Source organism: Zootoca vivipara, chromosome 5 (genome assembly GCF_963506605.1).
Source record: "Zootoca vivipara chromosome 5, rZooViv1.1, whole genome shotgun sequence".
Lineage (NCBI taxonomy): Eukaryota > Metazoa > Chordata > Lepidosauria > Squamata > Lacertidae > Zootoca > Zootoca vivipara.
The window spans coordinates 83933080-83958253 of NC_083280.1; the positions used below are offsets into that span (position 1 = coordinate 83933080).

Sequence of the window (25174 nt, forward strand, 5' to 3'; positions counted from 1 at the left end):
GTTAAAGTATCGTTTATGTAGAAAACCTTTTGTAAAATGTGTTCTCCTTCATGGAGAGCACGTGTTGCAGTGGGGTCTGTTGCTGGGGCGGGTTAGTTTGGATGGCCACGGATGTGACTGGGCTCCTCTGGTTGTTGGGGAGATTTTGATGTTGCCAATTATTGATTGGCAGCCTAGAGGCTATACATTCCCTGTGTGCAGCATTGAACTTCCTCTTTTCGCTGTGCACATCGGATCACCTGCCCACCCGCCCTAATTTTAGGGCTTGTTGCGTTTGACCTTGCTATGCCTGTCATGGGGTCGTCTGCTTTTGGGGCAGGGGCCTGGTAGGAATTTTGTCCATTTGGCTGATTGGCTGGTGCCATTTGGTTTTTGCCTACTGTGCAGCAAATTGTCACAACTTGCAAGGTTGTGGTTAGGCATTGCTTTAAAAAACTGGTTGGTAGAGGGGTATGGATTGGCTGTGCCTGCCCCTCCGATGCTACTGCTGCAAGGGTATTCCGTTAAAGGAATCCAGGGCTCACCATGCTCTTGTCCGAATAGGCCACGCAAGAGCCCCTGGGAGCATTTGGGGAGAGGTAAGGGCCTAGCACCCAGCTCTATTCTCTCCCCCAAAATGTTTTCCCTTACTGACTTCGCAGGCTTGCAGATGTCAGTTCTGTGCCTGGGCGGGGACAGATAGTCACAACCAATGCCTAAGCAACCACTCACATTTTGTATTTTAATAAAGTTGTGGCCAATATCATGCCAAAAACCTTAAACAAAAATTCTGTGTGAAGTGCGAATTTATTTGAGGGTGTCTTGGGGACCTCGACACGCAACAACCTACCTAGGCAAGTTCAAAACCTGCTGGTGGAGTTCTGTTTTAAGGAACCATTTCCTGACCTTGAGCTGCAGATTTCCATGGAGACCCCAGCTGCTAATTTGAATGTTGGCAGTTTCTGCTTGTGTGTCAATTCATTCATTATCCTCCATTCCTCACTTTAAATAAGAGCCTTTGTTGAGGTGTTTTTTATATATATTTAAAAAATGCATGTATGTTTCATTCACAGCTGCACTGGATCATGGGTGTTGAAGTTTTAAAGCTATATAAACTGTCACTCTTGTGTGTGTGTGTGTGTGTGTGTGTGTGTGTGTGTGTGTATTTTGCTTGTGTATTTGCAGGGGTAAAGAATAGGAAGCATGGCAAACTATTATCAGAACACAGATGTTTTTGCTTTCTCATACATGTCTCATTCAGAGGATGAAGGTGTTTTGGTCTGAAAGATTAAAACACCACATATATAGCATATATGTGCATAACAAGGTGGAATTCTCTCAAATATCATAGGGGAAATATATTTAACAAACATTGCATACCATGTGATCATACTATAAAGGAACATGCAGGTGAGAGGGCCTGAACCCTCTCCCCTTCGCATATTCCCTTACCCAAAGACACTCTTCTTCCAGCTTGGCTTCAGTGCCAGAATGATAGTGAAACTGTGCTTCAAGAAAAGGCTATGAGGAGGTAGGCAGAGAATGTGGCTGCACACTGAAGGAGAAGGCCAGTAGCAGCTAGTAAGCTGCCTTTCCAGGAAGCTCGGACATCAGGGATAGCTAATGTGGTGCCCTCCAGATGCACCATAAGGTGAAGGGCAGGTAATAAATCAAAGTAAGAAGAATAACAAGGTATTGGATGATGGGAATTTTAGTGCAACAACATCTGGAGGACACCATGCTGGGTACCCCTACTATATATCATCACTGATCTACTCATGGAATAACTCAAAGGCTCTCCAGAACACCATCTGAAAACAACTAGAGAAGGGCATTTTTCTGTAATTCCAGGGCAATTATATCTCCATATTCCGACTTTTCTTTATTATGAATAAACATCTGCATAGGACAGTCTCGCTCAATTTGGCATCCTCCAGATGTTCTGGACTATAGTTCTAATCATCCCTGATAAGGGTACACCTAAACCTCTGAAGGGCAACAGGTTGGGGGAGGCTGGCATTAGTCATGTTAAGGTATTGGTTTTGGACTTGGTAACTCTTTCTATACTGGACAATAGCTTGTGTTAAATTTGTTTAGTACCTGTCAGAATCAAGTTAGAAGCCATGTGGTATAGATGTGTTCAAAGAGACATACTGCAGAATGACTACATCAAAATTAGCTATCTAGTAAAAAATTTTATAAGTTTGCCAAACAAGTTCTCAATTGACTGGACATAGTAGGAATTCTTTTTTATGACCTTTGGTCTTCAGTTCTAATTAGTTGTCTGGTCCAAATTGCTCGCAATGTAAACAATGACTGATAAATCCACGTTGGCTTCAAGAATTTATTACATTACAACACAGCTGCCAACTGTCTAACTGTTTTAATAAAAAGCTATTTTCTAAGGTTTATGTTTTATTGCATGTATGACTCCCTTTATTGGTTAGCATTTTGGAGTTGTGGAAAAGGTTATGAATTTAGAAACTGACTGCATTCATATCATATTTAAAACTTAATGCTATTTTATTAAAGACATATGGGGCTCCAAAGTACACATATTAAATGTCATGTAAGAAAAGTAGCAGTTTAAATCATGGTCAAATTCATTTTTGACATGACTCATGAGGCTTCCCAAGATCTGAACTATTTCTTTGTAAATCTGGCAGTTTAACCACACTCATAAATCATTTTCAAAGCACATTATTTCTTAATTTTAGTGCATTAGAAAGCATTTGGCCTACACAGTGAACTGTTTGTAGCAGTTATGTGATCTAACTTGTACGTTTATCCATGCAATGCTGGAGGAGGAGGAGAAAGAGTCTCCAGGTTTTATTTTAATTTTTAAAGCACTATATTTACTTCCTTTCTTCCTTTCCCTTAAACCTATGTAAAATAATTCCTGGCTTAAACAGAAATTCTGGCATACTGAACAGAAAAGGATGACTTGTATCCATTAATTTTCAGACTATATATTAGAAACACAAAAGCAGTAGCAATTTAATACTTTAGATACCCTATAGTAAACTCTTCAGAAGGAGGAAGAACTATAGATTGTAAGTCTTGTCAAGCTCCATGAAAAATTACATTTCAGCAAACTGAAGAAGTAACCAATCTTATACTTGGGTCATGATATCTTCATGATGTGGGTAATAATACATGTGCATGAACATATGACTGTTGCACATCCTCCCAATAAAGGCACACTCTGGTTACAGGTACACCTATAAAATAGCCAGGGCAGGGCAAAAATCCATTTAAAAAAAGCTTCTCCTGACGAAATGCTTAATTCATTTATTTTAAATCCGCTGTTACCTAAACCCTGGAGGAAAGGCACGATATAAATTTAAATACTACTAGTTATAATAATCTAATTAAGTTATTGCTATCTATGGAAATGCAGCTAAATTTGCTAAAACTCATTTTTTAAAGTATTCTCTCTGTATTAATATCACACTGCCTAATTCTGTAAAATCCACCACAATGAAAATGGAAGGGTGTGGGGAAGGGCTGAACTGTCGTCAATACCAGTGCAACTAGTTGACCAGTGTACCAGTAACTAGTTGACCAGCAGTCATCAGCAACTAAAGTCCTTCATTGGTCCATGAAAGGGAGGCCATTTCATAAAGAGGAGGTACAGAAGGGTTAGAGGAGCATTTCATTTGGGCAATTTTTCAAAAGTGAGACAATCTAATTCATACCTCTCAGACAAGCACATGGATTACAATATAACTATTCACTTCTCAAATATTTCCCTACCTGAATTCTATTAAAATGAGTTTTTTAGGATAAAAAAAGTTTTGAAATGCTTTTCTTTAAACATACATTCTGTGATAAAAGACGTATATATATGAATGTGTTTAAATATGAATTCTCATACAGGTTTTTTAAACAAAACAAAACAAAACAAAAAAATCCCAGTTTAATGTGGAAATGAGACAGAATGTCCTGATGAAATTCATACAGACCAGATAGACTGATCTGTCCCTTCCTGTTTCCATGTAAAAGGTTCCAGTAGGGTTGGATTAGGCCCCAGGCAAAGCACTGCCTGCCCCCTGACATTGCTGGACCCTAGTGAGGGTACCAGGTATCAGTTTGAACAGCAAAGGGGCAAGCAGTAACATCAGTGAGTAGCTACTGGAACTTTCCACACAATTGGCCCCGATCACGGCCAATGGCCATTGTGGGAAATTTCAAATGGTGTTTCTAAGCAGCCAGGCATTGGCAATAGGAGGTCCTGGTGGGCTCCAGAGCCACGGCATTTCCCTGACCATGCCTCACACAAACATCTGGCCTGGGTTCATTCCACACCATCTCCAGTGGGAAATGATCTGTCTGCAGGACTTCGAAAGACCTCTAGCTGAAAACTTGGAAAGCCACTGCCAAGGCAGTGAGGACAGCGCTGAACTAAAGCTGTTGTTCTTATTGAATCACTTTTCACATCGCAGCTGCCACAGACTAGGTTGACATTTACAATGAACTATCCCTAACACCCCCATGTTCTTTTTCCTGGTTGGTCAGCACTCGTTCAGATCGCAACAGGACATATGTGACATTAGGCTCATTTTGCCACAATATTCATTGGTTTTTATTATTATTATTATCTCACACTGAGCAGCCTTTGTTGTTTTCTTGTCCATTTCCCAGTTTGGAGAAATATTTCAGTGCCCTTCATAGACCCTTTTGGTTTTCACCATCCTAAATAATTTCCACAGATTTGGACACCTCACTGCCCATCCCATGTGCCATCTAAATAGACCAATACCGCAGACTAATTACTGCGGCTAGACTGAATGTCCTTGATTCGGCGGTTTTGAGGGGAAGATTTGGAGGAGCCCCATACGGTCAGAGAATGTGCCATTGTGCCTTGGGTGAGGTAGAATCCACAGAACACATTCTACTGAGTTGTCCCTTTTATAATGATTTAAGGCAATATCTTATAGGCCCGTATTTATCTCAGTTTAGTTCCCGACCAAGAGAACGGCAGGCAGCATATTTGCTAAACAAGCCCACTGGGAAAATAACCTTCTCAGTGGCTGAATTCCTCTTCCTGGCGCTCAAGTGTCAGAAACGTATAATCGAATGTCTTGATGTGGGTTATCTGTAGGAGGTTTAGTAGCGCGGTCATACCCCATTTATGTATCCCTCTGATGCCTTCAGTTTTATATGTTTATGTATCCCTCTGATGCCTTCAGTTTTATATGTTTATCTTTGTATTGAGAAATGTTTTTTTGTTTCTGACTATCGGTCGAATAAAGTATATTGATTGATTGACCAATGATATTATTTTGTAAGGGACGCAGATGGCATTGTGGTCTAAACCACGGAGCCTAGGGCTTGCCGATCAGAAGGTCGGCGGTTTGAATCCTCACGACGGGGTGAGCTCCCATTGTTTGGTCCCAGCTTCCACCCACCTAGCAGTTCGAAAGCACGTCAAAGTGCAAGTAGATAAAGAGGTACCACTCCAGAAGTTGTCTGCGGACAAACGCCAGCTGCCTCGGCCTATAGAGCAAGATGAATGCCACAACCCCTGAGTCTTCTGTGACTAGACCTAATGGTCAGGGGTACCTTTACCTTTATTATTTTGTAAGACCATAGTAGTGGGGTCACATCTCAGCACCACAGCAAATGAGACATAATAAATGCATTCATACCACTTTCGCCAGCTGATGAGCCAAGTACATCAACATACAGACCAATATAAAGGTCCTTTCAGATTACTGTTTTGGCACTGAAAACAAGAAAGCAAACACCCATGCTCCATAACATTTTATAGTAAAATCTAAAAAGATTCTGCTCGGAGCTTCTTGTGCTAAGATTTAAGTCAACAACAGTGCTCCTTCTATAGTAATTCTCACAAAACTTGAGGGACCTTTATATTCACATCTACTTTTCTTTAAAATGCAGTGTTCCAGGATTTTAAAAATAAATTTATCAAAAGGAAAGTGATTCCATCTTTCAAAAGCATCAGAATACAATGGTGATAAACTTACGTCTCTCTAAAACAAGTCAAAAATCTTACTCTACATCATTCTGTTTTAGCCTTTTAGTGTCCATATTTTATGAAATATAACACCAAAAAAGAAATTCCAGAGTGAGCACCAATATATAGATCCTGTACTTTATGTACAAATGTACATTCTGATCTTCATATGAGCTAGTTGCTATTTGAAACAAAATGCCTCTGCATCACTTACATGCAATTTAAAAAAATGCAATGGCACAGCAGTCAGTAACGTCCCAACCATAGCACATCTTTTGCCATTGTAGTGATTCTCAAGATTAGGCTGGAAGTCTACAATACAATTGTCTTTCTGAACTTTCACCAAATAAAATTGTCCCATATCTATCGGCTGTTGTTGACAGCTACCAACCAGATCCAATTATGCTAACCGTTTCCTGAGATCCAGAAAAGCAAGTCACTGGCTCTTTGTGTCCTTGCCACACTTTCACTCACCAAAGTGATTAATTTCAAGATTATTGTGTGCCTATCAGAATTTCAATATTATTGCGTGCATATCAGAATGCCACTCAACCTTGGACAAAATTAAACATTAAAAACATTTTTTTAAAATTCCAAAATTTTAGCTCCATCAAATTAATGCCTTGAGAATAAGTTGTTGTTGTTTTTTAATGTGCATAGCGTGGAGCCAAAAGGAACTGTTTTGGTTTTTCCTAGCAATTAGTCAAAGTTATTGGGGGGGGGAATTATGGGAAGAAATATTGCCTCCAAACAGGTGGCCATTTCTCAGCTTGTGTTGGGTGGCCTACCATTAACAACAATGGCCGGCATTTTTGGCCAGCAGGGCATGAAGCACTAGGATGGGATGAGAGCAAGGTCAAGGCAAAGTGACCTGGCAGCAGCAGGAGTATTTGACTGGCTCCACAGATGTGCTCGTGTCTCCCCACCTACTCTACTCCACCCTGTCCTGTTAAGAATATGCAGTGCTGTTGTTAGGAAGCTGGTGGCTTTTCTCTGCCTTTTAAGGTTCTGTTATTGTTCTTGCTGCTGTCTGTAGCAGCACCAACAGTGAGGGCCTCCATCTTTGCTTCAAAAGCCGTTTCTCCCCACAGGGCCCTGTAACAAATCCTACATTTGTGGGATTCCAAGGGGAACCAGATAGGAGCTAGTCTGCTAGACCCAGTGATTTGTCGTAAATACTGCTGCCACCAGAGCCAGCAGCAATCTATTTAAAAAATTGAGAGACTGTCACTGCTGTCAATGGTGAGCTCCACAACCTGTGTGTGAATTTTACTCCTCTCCAAAAGCAAATGGGATGGTAAACTGGGGGGCGGCTATTTCATTGCAACACAATTGGTGGGAGGCTGAAATGTTAGAAAATATAATCATTTCTAATTCTATAAAAAAATTAAGGTATCAAAGTAATTACTAAAATTGACAGAGTTTATTGTCAGGAGTGCACAGGAGGGAGGGGTTGGTATTGGGAGAAAAATATCCACTGGGGAAAATTTACCAACTAATTCCAGAAAGGCAGACATATTTTAGTCTCTTCCAGTGACCACTTAACAAACACATTCCAAACAGCTTTTGGAGAAAGCAACCTCCAGTAATTTGAAACTGCCAAGGCAGAAGATCATTACAAGGAAGTTGGACTATTGCCAAGGTTTTAGGATTAAACACCTATGACATAAAAGCAGAATGGGGCTGTTAATGGCTACAAATGGTGTTAATGGCTACAAATGGTGGGGACCCTGATTCCATGACTCACAGAAATAAAGTAGGAAGTCTAGCTCTTGACTTTTGTAGAAGCAGGAACATTTAGAGTTTCTATCAGGACTGAATAAGATGATACCATATTTTACACTGGCTGTTATAGTGCCTATGCTGGTAGGTAGACATATTGTCCTAATGAGAGAACACATGTTTTAATCCCACTCTGTCAATTTCTGAAAGCTGGATATAGGAGAAGACTCCCTTTAGATAGTAGACTGTGGCTTACTGGCTTGTGATCCTTGACACCAGCAAAAGGAAACAGTGGCTTGTAGTTTTGTAGCACACCACTTAAACTCCTCCTTACTATTAGGAGGAAGCAACTTGGCCGGATTAAATGAAGGATGGCAGCTTTAAACAAATCTAGAGGGTTGGTTATGGTTATTGAGAAAGGAGGAAGAGACCATGCCAGCATCAGTGTTCCCCAAACACCCCCTCCTCCCACCATGGACCACTGGAAAATTGCGCTCTCTCTCTCTCTCTCTCTCTCTCTCTCTCTCTCTCATGAGTTAGAATGCCCAGGTAAGGAGAGAGATACTTATGCATTTTTTGCACAATACACAGAACCACTTTAAGCCACCCAAGCCTTGCTCTGGGCCCCTTCTGGGCCCCATCTTTGCCCATAGACTAGGAGCACCTTCCATGCCACCTTCCCAAAACCTGCCTGATTTTGAGAAGGCGGCGTAAGGGCTCTTGCGATGCTGGCGCAACCCTGGTACAGTGGTACCTCTGGTTACAAACGCTTCAGGTTGCTCCTGGTTGTGAACTTTGCCCCAGGATGCAAATGGAAATCGTGCACTGGAGGCATGCACGCAGTGGGAGGCCCCATTAGTGAAAGCGCGCCTCGGGATAAGAACAGTTTCAGCTTAAGGACGGCCCTCCGGAACGAATTAAGTTCGTAACCAGAGTTACCACTGTACTGCATTGCCAGAGACCCCAGGCTTCCTGGCATAGGGGAGCTGGGACCTGGAGACGTGGTGCCAGGCGAGACAGGGCACAGCTTTTTGCACTCCCAAACCTGCATGTCCAGACATATGGCATCCTTAGGACTACTTCATTATTTTTCTATCATAGCAATTACAATGTACTGCACTAGATGTTATATGGTTTTCAATTGTATTTTTACAGACATGCTGTGGACCACAAGTGGTCTATAGAACCCCTGATCTAAATGTTCGAAAGCAGCAGCATTTATAAACAGCCCCCCCCCCCTCATCAGGTTGAGCTAGTAGTGGATCGGATTACAGGAATCAGGAAGTAGAGAGGGAGGGGAGAGGCTCTGACAGCATGCGAGACCCTCAACACCGAGTAGAGAAGGAAGCAGCAGGGAAGGAAATGACGGGATTGGCCATTGGCTGTCCCAGAAGGACGGCCCTTCCCCCCGACGCCTGAATTGAGGCGCACAGCACCCCATAGGGCGAGAGGGAGGCGCTTGGGGGTTCCCAAGCTGTTATGTTGGGCGCGAAACAGGAAGAAGCCATTGCGAGGTTCTGACTCGGACCAAGCAGACATGTTTTCCGGACTCCATGCACTGCAAATAATATGCACAATAAAAAAAACACCTGAAAGACAAGGAGGTGTGGAGTGTCTTTACTCAAGAGTAGCCACAAGAACCTCTGACAGTGACTTTAAAGCATTTTAAAATAGCTTCTAAATACAGACAGGTTGTTGACCAGGCATCTCCAAACTTCGGCCCTCCAGATGTTTTGGACTACAATTCCCATCTTCCCCGACCACTGGTCTTGTTAGCTAGGGATCATGGGAGTTGTGGGCCAAAACATCTGGAGGGCAGCAGTTTGGGGATGCCTGTTGTTGACCATAGTGAAGCTGTGCTGAGCTCCAGCACAAATTAAACCATGATTTTAGACTAATGGTCCATGCCATTGTTTGTTTGTTTGTTTGTTTGTTTGTTTGTTTTATTTATTTATTTATTTATTTATTTATTTATTTATTTCTAACAGCAGTGTAGTCAAAGGAAGGAACGAGTAAGGAGAAAAAAACCACCCCTGTCAAAGATGCCTTTTTAAACCAATAGGCCAGAAAAAGCAGGAGAATGCTCCCGAGCATCTATAAAAGTTTCCAACTCAGTCTTTGTCACTGGGCTGAAAATCTAAGAGACCTGCTCTTGTGAACTGAAGATCATTCTCTTTTATGCTCTCCCCTCTACCTTTACCAAACAGAGCTTTGCCAGAGTCGTTTTTGGGTACACTTCCAAGTAAGACCATGGCAATCGTAGTTATTGGCTGGCTGCAACTTCTGCAGTTGTGCTGACCTATCCTTACCACCATTCCCACCTATCATACACTATTCTCCCCCATCCATATAAGCCAGCAGCCATGGCACTGCTGGTGAAAATAGAAAACCCAGGAAGGATACCAGCTGTTCTCTTTTCCTTTTGTATACCAGTTTTGCTTTAAGTGCCCTGATACCTAATTTAAGTGGCACTGATAAAAGCCAGAAGGCTCATACTCAGAAGTCAAACTTCCAAGATGTATATCAGCAACAAAGGACATAAAGAGTTGGAAAAATGTATATATTTATCTTAGGGTTCAGAACTGTATATTAAGTTTTCTTTTAATGTTCTTAGGCCCATAAACTGATTGCTGCTTAGAAGAAAGAGTCCTTCTGTTTAACACATTTTTGCTGCAGTGCCCCAAATGAATCAGCCAGATTTAAAAGCAATAAAGCGCAACATACCCTTTCATACCTCTCCCCCATCCCTTTTTGTGGCCCATTCTTGTGAAATAAAAGCAAAGGGTGAAAATGTGGTAATTGTTTTCCTAACCACGTTCCTGATTTCACAGGGATCATTTCAAGCGACTTCTCCTGCCTTTATCATTACCTTTCAGAATTTTTGTGGTGGAATACTTATAAAATATAAAAGATTATTGGAAAACTATTACGAGCAATACCAGAATCTGCAGCAGAGACAGAAAGAGTGGTTTTTTTTTTTTACACTAGTTTGGACTTTCTTGTGGGTTTCCCTAAACCACAAGTGAGGCCCACCCGCTTTGGAATGCCCTCACTTTTACATTATGTAAAAACACAAGGAAGCCCAATTGCACAAGTGGAAATTTTAATACACTCGCTGAATCAACAAGGATGCAATCACAGAACAGAAGCCCATCATTTTGCCTCCAGTTTATCCATTGGAACATTGCCTTGTGCATGAATTTTAAACACAGCTCAAAATATTAATAATATAGGCGGCTCTAAACTTATGCCGGCTTATGTTTCAGTGCTTTGAGCCAAAATTGAGTACAGTCAAAATATATTGGGTTCAATGGCTGGTGGGATTGGCAAAGTTCCGCCCCCCAAATGCCCACCCCCATATATATATATATATATATATATATATATATATGCCAAGCACATTGCTGAATGTACACAAGCTAAATGTGCATAAGTTGTGAGTTACCTGCATGTCATAATAAAGTAATAGTGTCTGTAACATAAGGAAACATTTGAGAAATCATAACTCTTGACAATGCAAGTGCTTTTTCTGTTTCAGTTTGCCTACAGACTGGATGGAACTATCCCAAATTGACACTCTACGGCAGGCATCCCCAAACTGCGGCCCTCCAGAGGTTTTGGCCTACAACTCCCGTGATCCCTAGTTAAGAGGACCAGTGGTCAGGGTTGATGGGAATTGTAGCCCAAAACATCTGGAGGGCCGAAGTTTGGGGATGCCTGCTCTACGGCATATAATATAGGGAGTTGAAGCACATCATGCAATCATGTGTGTATTTTCACCTGTGAAATGTTGGGGTGTGGAGTGCTGTTTCAGCAGATAAATTTGTGATTAGAAAAGTGAGAATAGGAAAATCTATTGGTTTACTCTGCAAGAGACCACCCTTCTTTCATTTAAAAACCAAGAGGACAATTATTATTAATAACAATAACCCAATAGGTTATCAAGAGTTCAAAATATACCTCAGCAGGGTATGAAATGGCCCCAAAGAGCAAGCATAAATGCAAATGTGTATGTGTACTAAGGCAGAGACTTAACTTCTAGAGGAATAGTTCTAGAATTCCCCCCTATCTTACACAGCAGACTTGAAAACTTTACAATTGGGGGGTCTCAACAGTCTACTTAACAAACTCCCCACCCCTACAAGTCAACCCATACACAATTCATCCTTTAATAGCCAATCTTGTTTTTCCTCACGGTACTTGCCACATGATGGAGGCAATTCTGATGCTCAGAATCATCTATGCTATTAGCAGGGCATTGAGGAGAATGTATTTATTCCTCTTCTCTCAATTCCTCATTTTTTCTGTATGGAGGCAAATTTCACCTCCAAATAAAACTGTTTGTGGTGCAGTAGTTCATCACATGATGGAATACTCTTTCCAATGTCCAAACTTCATGCCCACAGAAAACTAGATGGCAGTGGGAGGGAGGAAGCATGCAAGGTCAGCCACCTCTCAGATATGCTAGCACATGTATAGTGATACACAGGAACCTTTTTTTCTGTGAGAGGATGGAGCATTCCATCATGGGAGCTACCACCAGCAGTTCTGAAGTGCTTTGCCCCTGACATGCGGGTGTGAGAAGTAGGCTACAGTTATATTAGTTTCCACATTAGAAGAGGTTCTCTATAATAGCAGTGTTACTACTATAAACACAGAATGCAATCCAGAGGACATTAGGTATGCCTGGGGCCCAATTTTATATGAATGCATGTTTTAACCCTTTGAGTGGATGGAACAGAGTACTATTACTCATGGAAACCTGCTTAATACTGAGTCAGAACAGTGGTCTATCTAGCCCACTAATGTCTGCACTGACTGGCAGCTCTCTAGAGTTTTGAACAAGAATCTCTCTCAGCTGGAGTTGCCAGGGACTGCACCAAAGCTGGAGAATTTCCCATGTGCTCTAGTACTAAGCTGCAGTTCTTCTCTCATGGGAGAAATATAATCATGTTAATGGTGATTTGATAAATTCATAATTCCCCTGAACATGTAAAGCCCTTTTGCCTTCAGTATACAAGAGGAAAATCCAATATTTTCTTGAAGCTTTTTCTACACGGGTGCTAAGCCCATGCTTTACCTCTTTTGAGAACTCCACAGTTCTACACAAAATAGATGCTCTCTCTGTTCTCTGTCTCCACGCCCACCCTGCAGCTGAACATCCAAGTCCTTCCGGTATTACTGTACAAGCTTTGAACAGAATAAGGGCACAGCTCTAAATAATTATGTCAAAGAAATGACAACTGTGCTCTTTGCAGGAGTAGGGATGAATAATTACAAGGCTGGGACATAATTAAGCAATTTTGGCTGTCGTATTCTTGAGCTGTCATTTTGATGTGAAGAGCTGTCAGCCCAGCAACATGCTTTGCACTGGACAGGCATCTTCCACTTTGATCTACGCTTACGCCAGCAAAATGAGGTCATGGTTTGGTCATTAAATGAAGCTTCCTTGTCTGGCACGATGCCCCTTGCCCAGCCAGGCTTACAAGATTTTTATTTCAAAAAAAATCAAGCATGAGACTACATTCAATATTTTGACATCTCTAAATATAAACATCACTGGGTAATGAAGTTCAGATCGCTTTACATGGCGAGACAGAACAGAGCGTCGCAATGTTAAGCTGTTTTCTAATGAATGACTGTATCTTCCCTGTAACGACAGTCCCATCACAAACAGACTTTAAGCAACAAAAGATGAAATGAAGCAAAGCAGAAGAAAGCAGCATTCTGTTAAGAAAAATAAAAAAAACTAGAGGAAGGCAGGGAGTTAGACAAAATTAAATATTTATGATTTCACGAAGATTGGTGATTGCTAGCTCCTTGTGCATTTGAGTAAACATAAGCTAGTTGGATGAAAATATCCTGCCTTGAGTCTCATTTCATGTGTTGTTTTCAGAAGGGTAACTTGCTCTCTAAAGATTTTTATGTCAAGCATGAGATGAAAGCAATTCCCATGGAACTTTCTCCGCCACCCACCCCCACCCTATCGTCCATTGTTTGCTTCTGCTGAATAAGCTGTTTATTTCCAGTTTATCATTATGGAAGAAAGTTAACCTCACATTTAGATTTCTCTCTGGGGGAAAGGGTCTGATGGGAGTAGCACAATTCAAAGGAAAGTAATTCCATGTCATATCAGCTAATATTTTCAACAACATTCTTTCCCTTTGGTGACTGTAGTGTGCATCACCCCTCATTGGTGCGTGTAGAATATGTATGTATGTATGTATGAAGGTACGTACCTGCATGCATGCATACATACATTCATATTTATATATGCTGTGGTTAATGTGAATTCAATTAGCATGTGCATACACTCCAGTACACAGGTACACACACAGCAGTTGTTAATTTATAAAGCATCTTTTTCTAGGGAAAAAAACCTACTGCATGTTACTCTATTATTTCTTCTGGTAATCTCTATCATTAAGGGTTACCCGAGTTGGTTCTGTGGTGCTGCTTCCTGGACAAAGACTGACCCGGTGACGCAGCTCCGTCCCACCCTTCCCTTCCCTTCCCTGCAACTAATCAGACCACCCCACCCTAAACCTCTGAGTGACATCTCCGGAGAATCAAGGTAGTGAGTGGTGCTGCCATTAACCAATGGTTCCGTAGGCAGGCAGGAGCATTATGTTGCTCTGGGTTAGGGCTGCGCCTGTCAATGAGGACGGTGGGATGGTGGCACTTTATGCTTGTACCAAACTCCCACAAGTGCTTTCTGTTCAAGGCACTCAGCCAGTGACAGAAGCTCTTGTAAGCTCAGGAACGGGCAGTGGTCCAGAACAGAGGCTGAGGGAGTGGGGTGCTATGGAGGTTAAGAGTGTGAACTGTGAGCCAGAATCTCATCCACGGACCCCTCTCTTCCTCTCCTATCTGAGCTTTTTTCTGGTGGAATGCGCCTGAACACAGTTCCAGGACCTGTTTTCTAGAAAAAAGGCACTGTCTTTAGCAGACTACAAGCATGGGCTGGGAGAGAAGCAGACCAAGTCAAGTGATGCTGTGTTGAGCTGCCCAGGTGGTGATATTTGGATCACATGTTGCTCATACACCAGGGACAGAAGATACTGTGGTTAAATCAGACTTTGATATGGAATCTTCGGTATAGCATCAAATACTGGTAGGGCACATGACCTATAGCAGATTATAAGACTTAATATACGAATATTGCTCATGCTTCCCCAAAGCCACCTTTTCAGTGAGTGTTTGCACAATTAAAACTTCATTGTGTAAAGAGTTTAAAATGTATGCCTGAGCATTTGTACATACAGATGTTGCGCACCAAATTTGTTTTCATAGATTCCAATCCCCTCTACTGTTCCTTAGGATAAACCAATATATCTGTAACATATAATAAAGTATAATAATAATAATTCTACTGCACACCAAGAAGCATTTGCTCATGACATCCAAAATGTTTATAGAAGAGAATATATTATGCTAGGTAAGACCTAGTAATTCTGTAGCAAGCAATTTTAGAAAGGCCTATCTCAATGTTAAATTTGTACCTTGCACTAAAAGGATTGGGGAAATAAGTATATGTTTTAGAATAAGATTTAGCGGATAACTAATTCAAAAATTATACAGCTTGGGACATGGAACTGAATTACTAGAACAAAGCATCAAGACGTGATACTATCTTCGCGAATTGAAACACCTTGGTTAAGATAATGGATAGATAACTGAACAATGCAGAATTATAGCCAAATAAAAGCACATTTCTGAATTTTTTTGATTGGGCCAAGACACATGTCTATTTCAAATAATATAACTATCAGCAGCATTAAAGTAAAATATGGAGATATTTATAGAGAGTAATATAGTATGAGAACGATTACAAACAGATGACAGAATAAACATAAGGTTTTTTTTTATGTGTTCAACTGTTGCATTTTACAGGATTTAGCAAAGGAGGAAGCCTTTCATAAGAGCTTCAAAGTAAATTCTTTCATATATTACAGACTGCATTGTAAGAGCTGAAATAGCTAAAGGCTCTAGTAAACAATGTGTCAAACCAATCTCCAAATAAGAACTGTTAAAACTTTAATAGTTATAAAATGAACAGCTCTGAATTAATTTGTTTTCTAGTGCAAACATACAGCCGATAACAAATGTATCTAGCTACACTTCTATGCCCCCCAAATGCAGTTTACTTCTGTAACTGCTATATTGCTCTTTAGGATAATTGGATATCTGCATATTTTTTTGCCAATATATTATAAAATACACTAGTGTGTAAGAAGTTGCTAAATGAAACCCATGATTGAGTTTTAGATAGCTAATAATTCCAAGAGCAAAAATACCGATCTATGCAGATTATGTGGTAACGCACTGATGTACATGGAAAATGTATGTTGTTGTTTTTTCAGAGTAAACCACACTCACTTTGCCCAGTTTGAGAGCCACTGATGCAGAAAGCTTGACTCTAAAACCCCCAATTGAGTGATTCTTTCTCCACCATCAGCTCACCACAATATAATCAAACTTGGGGTCTTCTCCCCAAGGTTATCTTCTGCACAAGCCCTGTTGAAATCCAGGATTCCCACCACTGGTTCGGGAAGCAGGGTACAGATAAGCTTAGCTGCAATCCATAACTATCCTGTTGTTTCATATGAAATACTTCATTTTAATGTGGTTTTCCCCAAACCAATCCGAATTTGGAAAAATAAGAGCTACATTGTACTTTAAGCTGGTGTTGTGTACACAGCCTATAACACACTGAGTTGGATCCAAAAGTGCCCCGTGTGATGAGAAAGGCAATTCCACTGGTCCATGGTGCCTCCTCCCAAATTTCTATCTCTTGTTGCATTCTCGGCTCCCAATAATGGAACTGAGGGATATGGAGGGACGGGGTGGGATAGCTCCACTGTATGAGCAAAATTCAACCCACACGTCTCTGCATCCATCCTTAAGTATCACATTTGTTTATACAGGAGACTTTTCCAGTGAATACGACCACTCTGTCGAATTGCTTCATAGATTAAAGGTTAATAAATTAAAGGTCACCAAGCACAATGAGATAAACACAAACAAAAGAGAAGAAAACTGAGGCCTTCATTGCTGTACAGAACAAATGCCACAGTACATATGTCACAAAAATTCCCTCTCCACGTAACATGCCAAACGCTTGCTGACATGCTTCAATTCTTTAAGTTACTAAGCAGGACACTCTCTCACAAGTGCAGTGACAAGGCTTAAAAAGCAAACTTAAGAAATGTTCATGTTTTGACTGCCACCTAATATCAGTTATCTGACATCCAGGAGTATGTTCTGCAAAAAGCGTAGATCTGACTATTACTAAAAATGGCTTCAGCAGTAAGATTCTAGATCTGAAATGTTAAGATCCATAAACATCCCTACAGCCTTCATTCAGTCACTTACATTTGTATCCACAGGCTTCACCACTTTCATGAAAGCACCCCTCAAAATGGCTTCCTCACGTTCACTTCTGCCAACTTTCCGAGAGTCCAGAAACTTCAAGTTGGTTAATTTGTGCAGAACAAAATACCTGTTTAAAAACAAACAAACAACCCTTTAGGTTAAGAATTTCCATTGACCTAAGACTAGGAATGGAAGGATTTGCCCATTTCATTTCTCATTTTTCCATTCTTAAATTCAGCTCTCCATATTTTGCAGCACTTTGCAAAATAACAATAATAATAACAACCAAATTCTAATGGAAATCCATCAGCATTTTAGTATGAATTTCTCCTAATAAACACAATTTTCTGTAATGTTTTGAATAATGTACCCATTTCTGCAAGCAATTTCCCCTAATATAATTAATTCATATGTCATTTTCACTAATATCTGCATGTTTATGCACACTTTCCTCTACCAGATGCATTTTTGTAAACAGTGCTTTTGGATGGAGAACCGCATCACAAAATTCAGACAAGCGCAAATTTTGGAGGATCGCTGGGTTTCAGTTTGCATATTGGTTCAGAAAGTGTGACTTTGATAGATTCAGTTTTGAATGTGTATTGAACTGAGCTTCTCCTCCTATGACACAATAGTCTCAATTCAAAGGACATAAAATAACCCTACAGCTGCAAGAACTATTTCTCCAACATATCAGCTATTTTCTACAATTATGCCCTTCAGTCTACCTTTTTGTGATTCATATTAGTATTTGAACTCTAGCAAAACAATAGAAAAGGTTTGAGTCTGTAGCCTGTATCTTATTTCAAGACTCTGCATCTTGCATGTATGGAACCTATTTTCATTTTGCATGTACCAAGGCTCTTTCAGATATGCTAAATGCATATAGGGGGCAGGGATAATGGGCATTCCCTCTCTATGTATGTTCAGAGTAATGTTGGAGCAGTGCCAATAGCTATGAGCTACCAACATGCTGCATTACCTGAGGAACACTTAACTGGTATTGGTTAATACTGATAGGCTTATATAGGGCAGCAGCGGGGCCACAATGAGAATGCTGTACCCTGTTTTGGTCAACCATATTCAAGGGGAATTGTTTCAAAGTACATCCACTTTTGAACAAGCAAGATAAGCAAGTTCTTTAGTTGAGGAAAATGAAAAAGTGAAAACAGACAAAATCCTGCTCCCACTGTGGAACAAATGCAAGTTACTTAATTGGCAAAGAGCTTTGCAACTGGTCACAATGTGCTGTCAAGGCTTCCTCCTCACTAATTTGGGGGAAAGTCTGAAATATTCAGTTCAGTTCTCAGAACGTATCTGCTGGTCAACACTGCACTGATGTAATGGTGGTACTGTGATTTTTTTAAAAAAATACCATCACAGCCATAGAATAAACCCTAACATGGATGCCCACCCATATTTGTTCATCCTTGACCCAAGTCTTTTTCTACCATTGCTGTAACCATGTCATCAGGTGAAGCTCCTCAAAAAAAAGGGCAAAACAGATCCTGTAATCTACCTATTTACAAGTGTGACTGGGAACTAAAATGCATCACTGGGTCCATGGTCAATCTGCTTTTTCTACAGTGGATAAGCCTGGGTGGTATGTCTGTACACCTGCACATGTGTGTGAACACATGCTGATCTGTAGGTGGCTAGATGATGCTTGTTCCTTTAAAATGTACAATTCTATTTTTAAAAATGTTTGCTTCCTGTTGCTCTGTTTGTATGACTTAACATACTAGAATATCCTGAAGAATCTAGCATTTTTATTCATTCATGACAAATTTGTGCATGCAAATTACTCCAAAGGAGGATGTGATATAAATTTAAATGGGTACAATATCAGTTTTACTTTTTTAGCTCCTAGATCATTTTTTCACTGAGATTTGGTACAAGATAGAAAACAACCCTAGCAGTGTTTCACTCCGCTAGCCACTCTCCCCAGATATAGTGGACCCCCCTCACAGCATGCCCATTAAACAAATTTCTACAATTTACCACAATCTATCTTGTGTGAGGGAAAAGTTAGTGATTAAAGTCTCAGGCAGGAGTTGATCAAACAACAAAAAGTTTTATTTACAAAAAGAAGAGGTTTGTGAAACAAAGTTGGGTCAGGAAATGCGTTCTTATTACTTAAACTAAAATATAAAGATGCCACAGGCTTAAACACAGCGGTATATGCACAGCTTTTCTTAAAACTTCAGTTGCTAAAAATCAGTTGGTACCCTTCAAGGAGATGTTCAGGTTTATAGAATAGGTGTTAAAATGCTTAACTCGGTTTTCTGTTACTTCACTCTCAGTCCGTTACTTAGTTGTGACAGGCATTACAGTTAAATACTTTTGACATGACACAGCTTCCTTCACAGCTTAATACTTTGGTTCAAGTGTGAGGGGCACTTTTCGTAAGTGACCCTCACTCTTAGCAATCCCACTCCTGAGGTATTTCCAAATAGCATATCAGACCCAGAGGATCACCTCAACCCATTTTACTATTTTGGAGTCATCTTTACCAAGAACTCTCCCCTCCTGGCTAGAAGGAGACCGCCAGTGGTTCAACTCATATCAGAACCAGTTCACCCCTCAGTCAAATCGTACCCTAATTTCTTTCTCTCATTTCATCTCTCAAACTGAACCCTCTCTATCATCTCAAATCAAACCCTAACTCTCTCCCTCAGAAACTGCTCTTTTTATATTCCCTCCCAAAGTTCTGTCTCCGCCCCCCCCCCCTCTGGCTGGCTATCTAGGTAGCCAATCAGAGAGAGGCTCCAGCACTCTGGTGGAATTTCCAGTCTGGCTCTGCTGTCCGTCACAGACAGCTTCTCACATTTTGAACCATGACTAATGAAAATATTCTCCTGGCAGGGTAGGGTTCCCATCCCTTTTTGAGAAAAGAACCTAGAGGCTCATTCTCAGGAAAACGAAGAGGAAATCAAAGGAGTTATAGCACAGCGAAATTCCCTGCACCAGAGAAGGGGGCTCATGCTGTAAAGCAGTTTGCAGGATGACATAAGTCAAAGTTTGGGCAAAACATTTGAAGGATATCTCAGGAAAGGTAAAAAGAGTAGCAACAGTTTTCAGCAGATGTTCAAACATCCTAGGTTTTTATGGAAGGCACAACCGAATCAATGGATTCAAACTACCAGAAAGAAGATTCCACCTAACATTAGGAAGAACTTCCTGACAGTAAGAGCTGTTCGACAGTGGAATTTGCTGCCAAGAAGTGTGGTGGAGTCTCCTTCTTTGGAGGTCTTTAAGCAGAGGCTTGACAGCCATATGTCAAGAATGCTTTGATGGTGTTTCCTGCTTGGCAGGGGGTTGGCCTGGATGGCCCTTGTGGTCTCTTCCAACTCTATGATTCTATGAATCAAAGTTAAGGTTCATAAGATGAGAGTAAATAACTGCCTCGTCATAGGGAACACAGTAGATTCAGAATTGCTTTCCTCCCTCCAGCTTCCTCCAACATTTTGGCAAAAAAAGCTGGAGCTTGGCTAGCCAGACACCCACCCACACAGCTTTATTCACAAAAAGCTGACAGAGCATGGCACAGCATGGCATGAATCAATGTTTGGGGAAAAAAATCCCAGGAAGGTGATAATATCAACTCATCTCAAGTACTTGCTATTTACAGCCAGTCACCCAGATATGAAACAGACTTAGTGGAGACGGAGAGAGGAAGCGCCAGATCCTTTCCTGGCAGGAAACAGAAAGGTGATTAATAATATTTCCCACAAATGCCAAGTTTATATAGACCATAATTTTAGTAATCAGACTGAGGCCCTGTGGCTTGTCGAAGAGGCAACCTCACATGTCCAAATTATACGGGAAATGTTCAGGTTCAAAATATAAAGGACTGCCATTTATATGACTGAACTCAATGGAATAGGGTGTCTGGAAAGGTAATAAAATCCCTCCCCCCCCCTCTTTTTTTAAAGGCTTAGACTAATTGAGACTACTTTGCCACCAGTTGCAGAAGCAATGGTAGTCATGCTTTTATGAATTATTCTTTCAACAAGACAAAAGAGAGAGAGACAAAGAGACAAAGGCCACACCTTGCTTTGTCTGAGGCTTGGAAAATCTTAACAAAATGGAATATGCTTAGTGCTATGTGTTAAAATCCATCAACAACCTGAATGCAAACCCACAACCAAGCCACTTCCATGAAAGAGTAATGGTACTAAAAACGAGGGCCCTCTTTAGGAAGCATAACATGTCCAAAGCTAGGCAATTTGTTAAGAGTAGCTGGATGTCTGGGGATAATGAAATATTCTCAAACACATCTCCAACTTCCCTGGCTGCCCTTTCAACCCCCTGTGAGCCTCCGACAGCCCTTATCTTTCAGTGGAAGAGAATACTTCCATCTTGTATTACTGGCAGAAAAGCTCAGAGGACAAGGGGCTCTTTCAAACAAAGACATGAACAGAAGGAAACAATATGTCAAGAGCAAAGCTCAAGAGGAGTAAAAACACCCATCTAAGTGCAGGGTGAAAAAAGATTAATATTCAGGTGCAGAAAACATCACTATTAGAAAATCAGCAAATGTTTCATGATCAAGTGAAAGATGCCATCAAGAAGCAGGCGGCCACAAAAATGACAACAGACTCGAGCAGTGCTGTCTCATCTCCCTGCCAACTTTGGACTGAAGCCCTAAACGTCAGTCTTGCATAGCCTCCATCTAAGAAAGCCTAAATTTGTAGCCAAATGGTCTCGGCAGAAAGGGGTTTCCACACACCCCTTTCTGTTTAACGTTTCTAGAATTCATTCCTCAAAGAAAGGGAACATGCAGCTCCCCCCTCATGGTGAAGGGGGGCCGAGATGAGAGCCATATGGATCATATGACAGAAATCTTCCTTCCCCCATCATCTTCGCAGTGCAGATGTTGTATAGCAGAGGATGATGAACTATAAAAGGCAATCTGCAGCAGGCATTAAAAGCTACCCTGTCATCAGTGCTGAAACATCACAATAATGATGCCATTTTGAAGAACAGTCAGATTAAATCCTTGCCACTCAGATTCCTTTCATCAGAGAGAAACAGGGACAGATGGACAGACACACACACACACCCCATTAAGCAATCTGTGATGAACCATATAGGCTGTAGAACAGCGTTTCTCAAGATTGCGTCCCCAGATGCTGTCGGACTACAACTCCCATCATTCCTAGCCAGAGGTCAGGGATGATGGGAGCTGGTGGTAGTTCAATAATATCTGGGAGCCCAAGGTTGAGAAAGGCTGCTGTAGACCAAGGATAGCCAACATGGTGCCCCCCCCAGAAGTCATGCCCAATCTGCGTACTTGAGCTCAGGGCTCAGGTTAACCCTTTCATGCACACAAGTGTGAGCCAGACAGTTACTGACTCACACTTTTGTGCATGAAAGGGTTAACTTGAGCCCTGAGCTCAAGTTTTCCGAAAGATGGCAAATTGCTTATTTGTTTGTAAGGGTTTGGGGGGTAGTGGCTGGCTTGCTATGTATGTCTCTTACGCTTGTTTTAGTTTTATTGGTGCTGGTGTTTTCACTTTTTTAGTCATTTCGGGCTAATCAATAGTGACAACAAACCTTGCTTGCCATTAAACTATCAGGAGTGAATGTTGAGGCTGATGCTTCCTGTAACCATGTATTTAACTGCTCCACACCTCACATAGGATGTCAGATGTGGGGAGCTGGGTGTAGCTTTAGAGAAAATACCTTAAATGCCAAATTAGGGCCTCCAAATTGCCAGAGACTCCCCACCACCGCCAATGAGCACTAGAAATTAAAATGGAGAGACCACCCACAGCCCCCTCACTACGATAAGGTAAGCTCAAAACCCATACCCACAAAATTTACAATGGAATTTTAAAGTTCCCTGCAAAGGAGGCAGAAAAATTGTAGCCTCTTTCGCAGGGGAATAAAACATTTGAAAAACTGGGGAGCAAGCACAGCACTAAAACAAAGTGCAATCTCCACGCTGAAGCTGCCTTGCAAGGAGAAGGGAGAGGAGGAGCAAACAGGCCTGACAATTGTTCCAGCCTCTGAAGAAGAGTTGTCTCAGTGATACAGCACCTGCTTTTCATGCGTGCATAGCTGCCAAGTTTTCCCTTTTCTCGCGAGGAAGCCTATTCAGCATAAGGGAAAATCCCTGTAAAAAAGGGATAACTTGGCAGCTATGCATGCGTGAGGTCTCTGGTTCAGTTCCCTGCATCTCTAGGTAGGGCTGAGAATGTCCCCTCCTTGAAACCCTGGAGAGCCCCTGCCAGCCAGTGCAGGGACAATACTGAGCTAGTTCAGGGGTCCCCAAACTAAGGCCCGGGGGCCGGATGCGGCCCGTGTGAACCAATTGTGCAGCCCCCGATGACCCCTGCTGCCACCCGCTCTTATCGGCGCGCCATGGTGCGGTTGCCCATCTTCAGGTTGGCGTGGCGCCATAAATAGCTTGTGTGCACGTGTGGCCGGAGGAACACACTCCCATACGAACGTGCACAAGCTATTTGTGGTGCTGCGCTGACCCGGAAGTGCACCGGAAATTATGTCTGTGCATGTGCAGAAGCCATTTCCGGCGCTGCGCCGGAAAAAGTGAGTGCGCGCACGTATGGGAGTGCATTCTCCGGCCCGCCGCGTGATTGGCGCCGGAGGAACCGGCCCAAAGCCGGATAAGTTTGGGGACCCCTGAGCTAGATGGATCATTGGTGTGCTTTAGTATAAGGTAGCTCTGTATGTTTGTAAACCATGATTTAATGAAATTGGGAATGTTATATCTGAATGGCCCGATATATGTGTCTTCCATGTAGAATCAAGTAATTGGATACATAAATAGGATACAAATGGAGTAGCAGCAGCCCTCCCCTATAGTACATTTAACCTCCTGGCCAATTTAGCCATAGACAATATCCAGGGATAACTATACCTATGTAAGAATGACATTATATTTCAACATTAAAAATGAATTTAAGCAATATTTGAAGATGGAGTATCAGTCTAAACACAACCCCGCTTTACTAGAAAATATAGAAAAAAGATACCTAAAGCCCCAGAATGAAAACGTGCCCTTATAATATAAATTCAAGCCTTGTAAATTTAATCCAGGGTTATTTGTCGCTCCAGAACTCTTTACTGTGATGTATGACTTAGTTACTAAGGTTATCACAGCAGTATCCTAAAGTTGCATAGTACATAAAACATTCAAGTTAACAATGCAAGGAGGTTAACTCCCAAAGATAACCTGCTATCAGAGGGTTAAACCAGATGATAGGCCTCTGTCAGCTTCCAAGGAGCTATTGATGGTTCAATCAGTTTGTTTTGAAGGTAAAGTACAACAAAAGGGCACTAAACTTATTCAAACTGTCAACAGACACTATCTAGAATGTTGCTTGCAGGTAAGTAATTTTGGGTGTTTTAAGACTATTATCAAACGGCAATGGCTGCAGAAAGAGACAGCTACTAATAACACAGAATGCAGCCATCATAAAACACTTTATGGCAGGCACAGGGATCTATAAATTGCATGACATATTGCAACTGCTTTCAGCTTATAAAATTGCTAGTTAAGGGACTACTGCTTAATCAGAAATAATGCTTCTAAATTCTGCATTCAATGTAAAAGAAGAATGTTTTATTTTGGCTGAGGAGGTGGATGTGTCTGCATTTTTAAACATAACTTTGAACCCCCTTCAGAATTCCTGAGACTTGGTGTTATTAAACTGACCCATTCTTTGTAGATGTGGGAAAGGTCATTATCTGCCATCGTGGTTGAAGGAAAGCAATGAGCTCTGGCGAGAGGAAAAACAGATATCCCAGGAAGGTCTTTAAAGACTCATTTATCTCTGCCTGTGAACCTCTCTTCTAGTCTACAATGTCCTTAGAAAATTGGCTATGCACAGAGTCCAGACAATTCAAGAACTTTTGTTCTGCAGCAGGTCAGGGGAAGGTTAGATGTCAGTAATAGAGGCACAACATTGGCACCATCTACTATCTATCTATCTATCTATCTATCTATCTATCTATCTATCTAGATTTGGATATCTCAGTGACAGGCTCCCCTTTATTGCCAGCTCTACAGAATAGCTGCAGTGGCATGTGAAGCATTCAGCTACTTCTGAGCCATTTACTCTACTTGGGGTGTGCATGTGTGCGTGTGTA

General features: G+C 41.4%; 1 protein-coding gene across 1 annotated transcript in view; it reads right to left on the reverse strand.

Moving 5' to 3' along the window:
- The window catches only part of LRMDA (leucine rich melanocyte differentiation associated), a 748100-nt gene that overhangs the window by 285783 nt on the left and 437143 nt on the right, over positions 1-25174 (reverse strand). The window contains exon 5 of the mRNA XM_060275030.1: positions 17057-17183. Coding sequence (XP_060131013.1) covers positions 17057-17183 — 127 coding nt within the window. The remainder of the gene's footprint in view (positions 1-17056; positions 17184-25174) is intronic.